The sequence below is a fragment of the Anolis sagrei genome, chromosome 5 (assembly GCF_037176765.1).
Source record: "Anolis sagrei isolate rAnoSag1 chromosome 5, rAnoSag1.mat, whole genome shotgun sequence".
NCBI classification, from domain to species: Eukaryota; Metazoa; Chordata; class Lepidosauria; order Squamata; family Dactyloidae; genus Anolis; species Anolis sagrei.
In genome coordinates this window covers 160,041,773-160,051,952 of record NC_090025.1, presented here as the reverse complement: position 1 = coordinate 160,051,952, position 10,180 = coordinate 160,041,773, and the positions used below count along the sequence as shown (strand labels likewise).

General features: G+C 37.5%; 1 protein-coding gene across 3 annotated transcripts in view; it reads right to left on the bottom strand.

Annotated features, from left to right (window-relative positions):
• Positions 1-2,731: 2,731 nt before the first annotated feature.
• Positions 2,732-10,180, bottom strand: part of IFT56 (intraflagellar transport 56) — a 28,673-nt gene continuing 21,224 nt past the window's right edge. For 2 of the 3 annotated variants that reach the window (XM_060777178.2, XM_060777177.2), the window contains exons 15-18: positions 9,378-9,447; positions 8,125-8,231; positions 6,802-6,935; positions 2,732-3,712 (exon numbers count right to left, since the gene is read on the bottom strand). In XM_060777178.2, coding sequence (XP_060633161.1) covers positions 3,601-3,712; positions 6,802-6,935; positions 8,125-8,231; positions 9,378-9,447 — 423 coding nt within the window. In that variant the 3' untranslated portion in view covers positions 2,732-3,600. Of the gene's footprint in view, positions 3,713-6,801; positions 6,936-8,073; positions 8,232-9,377; positions 9,448-10,180 lie in introns of those variants that run through there. The other variant, XM_060777179.2, reaches the window with a different exon arrangement.

The window sequence follows — 10,180 nt, the reverse complement described above, 5'->3', positions numbered from 1 at the left end:
CTTAAACACAATCGGCGCTGACAAAATTACCATCTGCCAGCTGCAAAAGGCCACCTTTCTGAGATCTGCACGCATTATTCGTCGATACATCACACAGTCCTAGACACTTGGGAAGTGTCCAATGTGTGATCCAATTCAACAGCCAGCAGAGTGTCTGCTGTGGACTCATCTTGTTGTGTTTCAAATAATAATAATAATAATAATAACTTTATTTGTATACTGTCCTATCTCCCCAAGGGGACTCAGGGTGGTTACCAACATATAAGGCAAAACATTCAATTGCAAGAAAGAAAAAACCATAAAGACAAAATCATAAAATGAAAAAACCTGCTAAAACATATGCAAACAGAGAGTTGGCATCCAACCCTCTGTTGGAAGCCAACCACACTGCCCAAGTCTGCAGTCCTCAATGAGGAATGGTTAGTTAGCTTAGCTAACAGTTAGTTAGTTAACGGTTAGTCCCCCCAAGGGGACTCATGGTAGTTTCCAATATATAAGGCAAAATATACAATTGCCAGAAAGGAAAACTATACAGACAACATCATCTATCATCATCTTCTATATGAATAAAAATGTAATGTTCGTTTGTGGGATTAACATAACTCAAAAACCACTGGACAAATTGACACCAAATTTGGACACAATACATGTATCAGGCCAACGAGTGACTATCACTCATAAAAACACTGAAAAATATAGCAGAAGAGACTTAAAAAGGCAATAAATAAATATATATATTACAATGCATGTGCAAAACCACATATATACATATATACACACACAAAACACATATACACAGAGTGGGCCACAGCAACGCATGGCAGGGAATGGCTAGTCTATATAAATAAATATGAAATGTTCGTTTGTGGGATTAACATAACTCAAAAACCACTGGACGAATTGACACCAAATTTGGACATAATACACCTATCAGGCCATCACTCATAAAAAGACTGAAAAACACAGCGGAAGAGACTTAAAAAGCCAAAATAAATAAATACATACATACATGACAGCGCATACGCAAAACCACATATATAAAAATATATACACACATATATATACGCACACATATACACACATATATATACACACAAAACATATATACATAGACTGAGCCACGGCAACTCATTGCAGGGGACAGCTAGTAAAATGTAAAAACCTGCTAAGACACACTAAAAATTAAATCCCACCTACTCCTGAATGTCAGTTGGAATGTATCTATTTGTTTTGTTGAAGGCTTTCATGCCTGGAATCACTGGGTTGCTGTGAGTTTTCTGGGCTGTATGGCCATGTTCCAGAAGCATTCTCTTCTCTGGCTGGTACCTGCCTGGGGGAATCCTTTATTGGGAGGTGTTAGGAGTAGAGAATCAATCAGGTCCAGTGATCCAAGAAAGGATTCCCGCAGGCAGCAACGAGCCAGGCTTTGAAACTGCAAGCCCATTAAATGCTAATTAAGGTGGCCATTTGCAGCATTCACACTTGCGTCAAGAAGACAAGAGTTCTTTCTCCCACCCTAGACATTCCACAGATATATAAACCTCACTTGCCTAGTTTCCAACAGACCCTTCAACCTCTGAGGATCCCTGCTATATATGTGGATGAAATGTCAGCAGAGAGTGCTTCTGAAACATGGCCATAAAGCCCGGAAAACTCACAGCAATCCACTATTTGTCCCCCCCCCCTCTCTCTCTCTCACACACACACAATTCTTTTACAGCCACGCAACACTTCACCTTTCCGCTTGCTGTGAGCTGACTGCTCAGTTAACTATTCTGTTTGAATTTTTGGATGCTCTACTATTTTGGGAGAATTCCCTTACACTGTCACTATGACCTGGCTCGAGGTGAGAATGCATCCACAAATTATTCCATTTTTTGCCTTTTGATATAGATATATAAACAAATATTTTAAATGCACCAGATCCTGTCTGATCATGGAAGCTAAGCATGGTTAGCTATGGTTAGATGGGAGGCTGCCAACAAATACCAGAAGCTGTAGATTCTATTTCAGAAGGAAGAACTAGCTAAACCATATCTGAGCATTTGTTGCCTAAGAAAACCCTAGGAAATGCATGTGGTTGTCATGTCTGTTGTGGAAACCCCGATGGCACAGTGGGTTAAACCACTGAGCTGCTGAACTTGCTGACCGAAAAGTCAGCAGTTCAAATCAGGGAATGTGGTGAGCTCCCACTGTTAGCCCCAGCTTCTGCCAACCTAGCAGTTTGAAAACATGTAAATGTGAGATCAGTAGGTACTGCTTCTGCAGGAAGGTAACAGCGCTCCATGCAGTCATGCCGGCCACATGACCTTTGAGGTGTCTATGGACAATGCCAGCTCTTCAGCTTAGAAGTGGAGATGAGCACCACCTCCCAGAGTCGGATTCGACTAGACTTAATGTCAAGGGGAACCTTTACCTTTTTATATGTTCTGTATTATAACACTGTCAAAATTCATGTCCATACACCATTCATTTTACTCATATATACAACTCAAAGCAGGGCTGCTCAAAGTGGTGGTCCATGGACTGGTGCTAGCCCCTGAACCATTGGCTGCTTTCTGCAGCAGGTTTCCAGGAAAGGAAGAGACCGTTGCAATTATAGACACAAGTATGGTGTCCCTGACACATTAGGAAAACAATTTCCGACAATCGTCATAGATAGCTTAAGAAACACTGACTCAGAGGATGAAATCTCTTTTTATAAGAGAAATGAAAAACAATACACAGCTAATTGTTTTAATATTTTTTATTTCTCTGTATTTTATCAAAAATTAAAATTTAGTTGATAACATTCTTAAAAAACATAAAAAGATAAAAATAATTTTGAGCTATTTTCATAAAAACAATGCACTGCATATTTTACTGTATATTTCAATGTATATTGTTTATCTTTATAATTATCAATAGGAATTAAATAATACAGTCTCCAAAAGGGATTTTCCTATTTCTCAGATTGCAGTATTCACAAACATTTACAATGTGAGACAAGCACCTTTCATGGTAAAGCCTGACAGCCTACTCTAAAGAAGATAGGGAAAGAAATGAAGAGTATCTGACACTTCTATATTTTGCACATTCTTTCTTTAGCATTTCCCTCAGTGTCCATCAGACCATTATTATTAAAGGCATTTCAGTTGACAGGTTTCCTGCAGATGCCATTTCCAGGGTTTTTTTTTTTTGTTATGCTTCAGAAATATTATTTGAAATGAGGAAAAGTCTTGTAGAATCTGAGGTGTAACTCTTTAATTCACTTTCTACTCTGCTTTAGCAATGGGTACAATGAGGCTGAACCCATCAGTGCACAATGTGGACTCGGAACAAACACTACTGAATTGACACCAAGACAATCTGTAGACAGAAGCTGAATGATAAAAAATGTAGTACAAAATAAAATGGAACCTAGGAAGTTGCAGCAAAAAGCTCCTCATAAATATGACAGATAGGTTTCATTAAAAAATATTATGATAAAAATATAGATCTATTCTAAATATTGTATATTTTCACATTTGTGTTACATTGACATTAGGCTCAAAAATGCAATATTACCCAGGCTAGAAAAGACACAAATAGCTGCTGCTTCCATTTTTGACTGATGGTGTTTTACAAAGGAACTCTGTTTTCCTTGGCCCACTTCTTTATTATACGGACAATGTACTCCACTTGTGGATTACCAGTACTTCTCAGAATATGCAGCACCTCTCTTAGTGTATCTCTGAAGAAACAAAACACAAGGATTAGAAGAAAGATGAAAGCTAGATCAGGCCATGTGACCAATCTCTAGCTAACAATATTCTAAATGGGTTGTTGTAGGTTTTTTCGGGCTGTATGGCCATGTTCTAGAGGCATTCTCTCCTGACGTTTCGCCTGCATCTATAGCAAGCATCCTCAGAGGTAGTGAGATGAGGATGCTTGCCATAGATGCAGGTGAAACGTCAGGAGAGAATGCTTCTAGACCATGGCCATACAGCCCGAAAAAAACTTACAACAACCCAGTGATTCCGGCCATGACAGCCTTCGACAATACAATATTCTAAATGTTTGCGCATGTACCTGTACTATTTCCCTGGCCTCACTTGGTCAGATCATTGAAAAAAGAAGTCTTGCCATGACCATGAGAAGAACTGACTCAGAATTTTAAAATGTGACCTCACCATCATCATGCACCTACCAACCCAAAGTGATAGCGTAGGACTAATTGGCTAGCTGGTGCTGAATAATAATAATAATAATAATAATAATAATAATAATGTATTGTTGAAGGCTTTCATGGCTGGAATCACTAGGTTCTTGTGGGTTTTTTCAGGCTATAGGGCCATGTTCTAGAGGCGTCAGGAGAAATGCCTCTAGAACATGGCCCTATAGCCCGAAAACCCCCAAAAGAACCTAATAATAATAATAATAATAATAATTATTATTATTATTATTATTATTTCTTACCTGCCTCTCCTTGTGGCTCGAGCAGGTTATAGAATAACTAAAATGAATAAACACTGTAAAAATACCACAAACATAAAAGATACATATTAAAACGTATTTCTATAAATAGGGATTATTTGGCTCTTTCTTACATTTACACACTGTTTTTCATCAAATCTAAGATACATTTTTCCTATAAACATTTCATGAGTGTTTTCATATATTGCATCTCACAAAGCTTTTTCTCTTGGTGGTATTGAAATTAGTGTGCATCTTAGAATCGATGAAATATGGTCGTTTTTTGCCTGTTCTCTACTGTAAGCTTTAAAAGTGATGTTGCCTAATGAGAACAGATGTAAACAGATTACGTTCAGCCTTCCACATTCACTGAGGCTAGGGGTGTAGAATCCCTGCAAAAGTGAACAAATTAAAAAAAAATAAACCCCTTTTTAGCCTGAGAAAATACCTCTCTAGGAATCTCTAGGTTAAGTTGACCATAGAGGATCTAGAGATTTCTAGAGAAAGTACATTAATCAAATTCACTGTCTTGCAGTGTGGTGGACGCTCCTTCCTGAGAAGCTTTTAAAATAGGCTGGATAGCCATCTGTCCAGGGGTACTTTGTGCTTCTCTTGAATGGCAGGGGGTTGAACTAGATGGCCCATGTGGTCTCTGCCGACTCGTATGATTCTATGAAATCTGAAAATACTCAAATCTGCAGAGGTCAGGACAGCCAACTACAGACTATAAAAAGGTGATAATATGCAGGATCATTGTGGCTTAATGAGGTGGAGAGTCTTTAGTGAGTATACTGAACTTTGATCACAACCACACAGCATTTCAAACTGTGAGGGGAAACCAAAGGTATAAAAATAAAAAAAATGAAATGAAAGATACTATTGCATCTCACTGAAAGCAGGTGAAACTTTAGATCTACAAGTAGAAGCTCAATTAAAAGAAAATGGGAAAAATATAAACTAGGCATCATATGGTGTGATGATAGCTGGCAACTAGATGACATTAAAGGGGGTTAGGAAAATTAATTTAAATTAACTAGCAATTCTAGGCTTTATTAATAGGAATACATTGTTTGGATCGAAGCAAGTAATAGTCTACTCTATTCTGCTTTGGTCAGGCCACACCTGGAATACTGTGTTCCATTCTGGGTACCACAATTAAAAATGGATATTGACAAACTGGAACGTGTGCAGAGGAAGGTGACCAAAATGGCCAAGAACTGTAAATCAAGCCCTATGAGGAATGGCTTAGGGCAGTGGTTCTCAACCTGTGGGTCCCCAGGTGTTTTGGCCTACAACTCCCTGAAATCCCAGCAAGTTTACCAGCTGTTAGGATTTCTGGGAGTTGAAGGCCAAAAACATCTGGGGACCCCAGGTTGAGAACCACTGGCTTAGGGAGTTAGGTATGATCAGCTTGGAGAAGAAAAGATTGAGAGATGACATGATAGCCATGTTTAAATGTCACACTGAGGGCCCTTCCACACAGCCATATAACCCAGAATATCAAGGCAGATAATCCACAATATCAGCTTTGAACTGGGTTACCTGAGTCCACGCTGCCATATAATCCAATTCAATGTGGATTTTATACAGCTATGTGGAAGAGGCCTGAGCAGGAAGAGGAAAGTTTGTTTTCTGCTGAAGGGGAATTTACAAAGTGTTTTTTTTTCCATAGGCAATATGGTGAAGATGCAGAAATTGCCACTATTTCCATCTGCTTTAAAAGTTAACTAAATTATAGACCATTCAATGTCTATCAGGCCTTGATAGTTAAATGGTGCTTTCACTTCAGAGGCAGTACGCTTTTGGGAATATCAGTTGATGATGGAATAAACAAGGCTTCATGCCCTGCTTAGAAGATTCTAGACACAATGGCTGGCCTCTGAGAATAAGATGTTGGCCTTTGGATGAATAATAATGGTAGAAAAACATATCTTCAAATTATTAACATGCATATCTTCAGTCATAAAAGGATAAAAAAGAAGAAAATAAATTTGCAGCACAAATAAACAACACTACTTATTTTTACGAACACAATAACATTTTAAGAGAAAAGACCCTACACATCTTAAGTGTATACACATCTTAAGTGTATTTTTTACATAAATTAAAGCTTTGTTTAATTTTAACTATAATGTTTTTGAAACATTGTAGATAAGAAAATGCAGATAGGACTTCCATGCACAATCCATTAGTTATTAGGATCTATAAACAGCAATGGCTCTCTTCCATTTATTGTGCAGCAACAGAACAATAAATGTGCTGTTGCTGCAGGCATTTGGCATTAGTGAGTACAATGGTGAAACAACAATATAAAGGTTTCAAGGGAACTGGCTCAAAAAGAAATAGCAAAAAATGTAGTGTACATACTTAGGCTCGCTACCAGCTACAATCATCTGGAAGATGCCTACGCAGGCACCCCTTTTGCCTTCCCAGTATTCAGGGTTAGGATCCAGTCTTTCCAGGACATCAAAAGCTTTTGCAGAATAGTAAAACTGGCCCATCTGCACAGTAAATAAAGTTATATGTCTGAGATAGTTATATGTTATATAAAGTTATATAAAGTTATGTCTGAGATATTTGGGGGAGGGAGAATGAGTAGAAAGCATAAGAAATCATTTTTAAGAAGACAAAATCATCAAGATCAGCAGAAATTTTAAGTCAACTACAGACAAAATCAGTAATTTCACCAATTTGCAGATCATCTCAACAGCCTTGTTCTTGCATAGTTCTAACAATTAACCATATTAAAATATTCATACTAATGCTACTTTTATCAAAACATTATTAAACAGAGCTTTAAAAAACGAATCCCAACTCAGATCATACTAAACCATTTCACTAAGAGCCGTTTTCCAATTAAACGTTTCTTGAATTTTAGGGCTAAACTTAATATTTGCAGCCACAATGATGAAGTTCAGTGGTAGAACATATGCCTTTCATACAAAAAGGATCCCAAGTGGCATCCAATGCTAAAAACAGCTGGCAAATATTCCCTTTTAGAAGCATATGGAGACACATATTAAGATTAGTTTAATATGTACCAACAGTTTGGTTAAGATGCCCCCCCCCCCCCCCCCCCGAAGCTGAATTTTTGTGTAAAGGAGCTAAGAAGCCTAAATGCATATATCTGGAAGTGGATGAGGTTAGATTTAAACTTTCTTAGACAAAATCTGCATTTATATAGTGGCAGAAAATAGAGTGGAATGCGTGAATTTGATATTAATTCCTTGATTGAAAGGCAGAAGGCATCTTTCCTCTTGGCCACAAAAGGAGCATGCTATACTACTTAAGATACAATTGCAAGACCCAAGATTGCATGAATGTCAAGCGAAGTGACTAAATCAACTGAATATAAAATAGAACTATTTTAAGTTCACTTTGTAACACAGGCTTGTTCAAAAACAACAGGCAAAAATTTCAGTTGAGTTACTCATTATTCAACCATCTCAACAAGATTTCTACCACCTGCTCTGAACTGTGAAATACTTATTACAAAAGAGGAATGGGAAATCCCATCCTACTGCTGTCACAGAGGACTGGCAGTGATATGGATAACAAACTAAAAGATTTTCATTAGGTATATACACAATAGCGATACCTGGAAATGGTTTTTTTTATATATATACAGTAGTTTCTTACGGTGTCTTAACTGATACTATGGATGGATGGAAGGAAGGAAGGAAGGCTCACTTTGTAGCAGTCATTTGCTATTAGTTGTAAAAGGCTAAAGGATTCCCCTGAGGTTTCCATCTTCAAGTACAACTCCCAGGCTAGTCGTGGCTTCTTATTCATAATGTCTGCAATTAAAATAAATTTTGAGCTAGTAGCGACATGTCATTACAGAGTTTGCAGAAGTACATAAGTATACTAATCAGCAGCACATTTCATTATTTTTGCTGTCTGATAAATGAGAAGCAATGTGACCACACCCATCACCACTTACTGTGCAAAGACTGACACTAATATAAAGCAGAAAATATTTAAAGCAGTCAGACATCCTTGTCAGATTTGCTCAGAAATGATTGATTGGTTTGAATATAATGCTGGTCTACATAATCTGGAGGTAGGCATATTGACAGACGGCACCCTTCTTTGATTTTCCTAATAAAAATTGCACCCCAAATAGCAAACTGCACTAGAGAACATTTAGGGGGTACAATTTGCCATTTAAATGTAATTCATCCTGAGCCTGTTTCCAGTACTCCAAATTCATTGAAAAAATCAAAAAAAAGTTGAGGCAGCCAATTTAAGAAATGATGGGGGAAATAATTTTTTGTATTTAAGGGGGCTTGAAGGACCATACTGGGGGCCCTGCGGAGCTATATATATCTGTGGCTAGACTTCTGCTCATCCCTTGGACAGGTGGCCCTCCACATCCATGGGTTTCATTTTTGCGGATTTGATTATTCACCAATCTGCTTAATAGGTTCTCCCTGGGAATTTCTAGGCCCCCAGTAAGACTCGATGGACAATTTCTGCCTGAAGTTGATCACAGGTTTATACTAGAAGACCTACAGATTCCTAGAAAAAATACTTCTAGGAATTTCCTGATTCTCCAATGAGCTTCTATAGTTAACTTCTGGTGGAAGTTGGCCATAGATCTGCCCTGGAATGCATAGAAGTTCCTAGAGAGGTGTTTACTCGGGTAAAAAAATAGCATTTTTAAAGTTTGTGTTTTTCCACTTTCATGGGAGTCCAGTACCAAAAACTGCAGCAAACATGGAAGGCTCGCTGTACTTGCATTTCTGGCTTCCTCAAAAACCATAGCAAGGTGAGCATCTTGCAAGTCATTTGTCTCCTAAAAGGTACCCAGCTAAATCTTTATATCTTTAAAAAGTAATTAAATGTGCCCACAAAATGAAAACAAATTTATGTAAGGAGTGAACATCAGGGTTGATGAAAAAGAAACAATTCACATTTGATAACAGAGTAACATGACTCACAGCAGCGAGCTAACCAGCTGAGGTAAACAAAATCATTCTTTATTTTCTCACTTTGAATCAAGAGGAAAACCTGACAAGAAGAAGAGACAAACAAAAACTAAATATCTGCACTTTATAGCACATATTTTCACTCTAATATGAAGCTAAATTTCAGGCAGGACAAACACTTAATAGTAATATGACAAAAACAGTTTTAAGTAGAAAAGGGTTACATGCAGGGGATGTCAATGTAAAATAGAAGCATAAAATATTCAGTTCAGTTATCTTATCTAAGATCTCTGGAGCTCTCTGAAGTGCTCAAGGATAGTTATAACTTGCTTTGCAGAGCTGGCAGCAGGAGTTGGTATACGTATAACAAGCCAAGCATGAAGAAAGATGGGGTGATATAAAGACTAGAATTCAAAGACAAATATGAAGATGAGGAGTGTTTTTAAACTGCAGAGTTTAATTAAATACTGGCTTACTGCCAACTCTGGGCTGCATGGTATCTACGTATTTGTTGTAATGATGATGATTACAACAGTAATATTGTTATTTTTATTTAAAAACATATATTCCCTCACAGCTATAATGCTAACACATTATTACAATAATATTCCTTCTTTCAAAACACTTAACATACCGATTTTGTACTTAGAAAAGTGTAATATTTCCTTTATATATTGCTGCTTCCTTTTAATTTGTGATTATGTGAATTTCCCATAGTGAGTGGAACTACTGCAAGACATTCCATGCACACCACACACCACATTTTGACAGATAAAAATATTTGCCATGTTCGCACTGATTGGAAAGGTGCCATT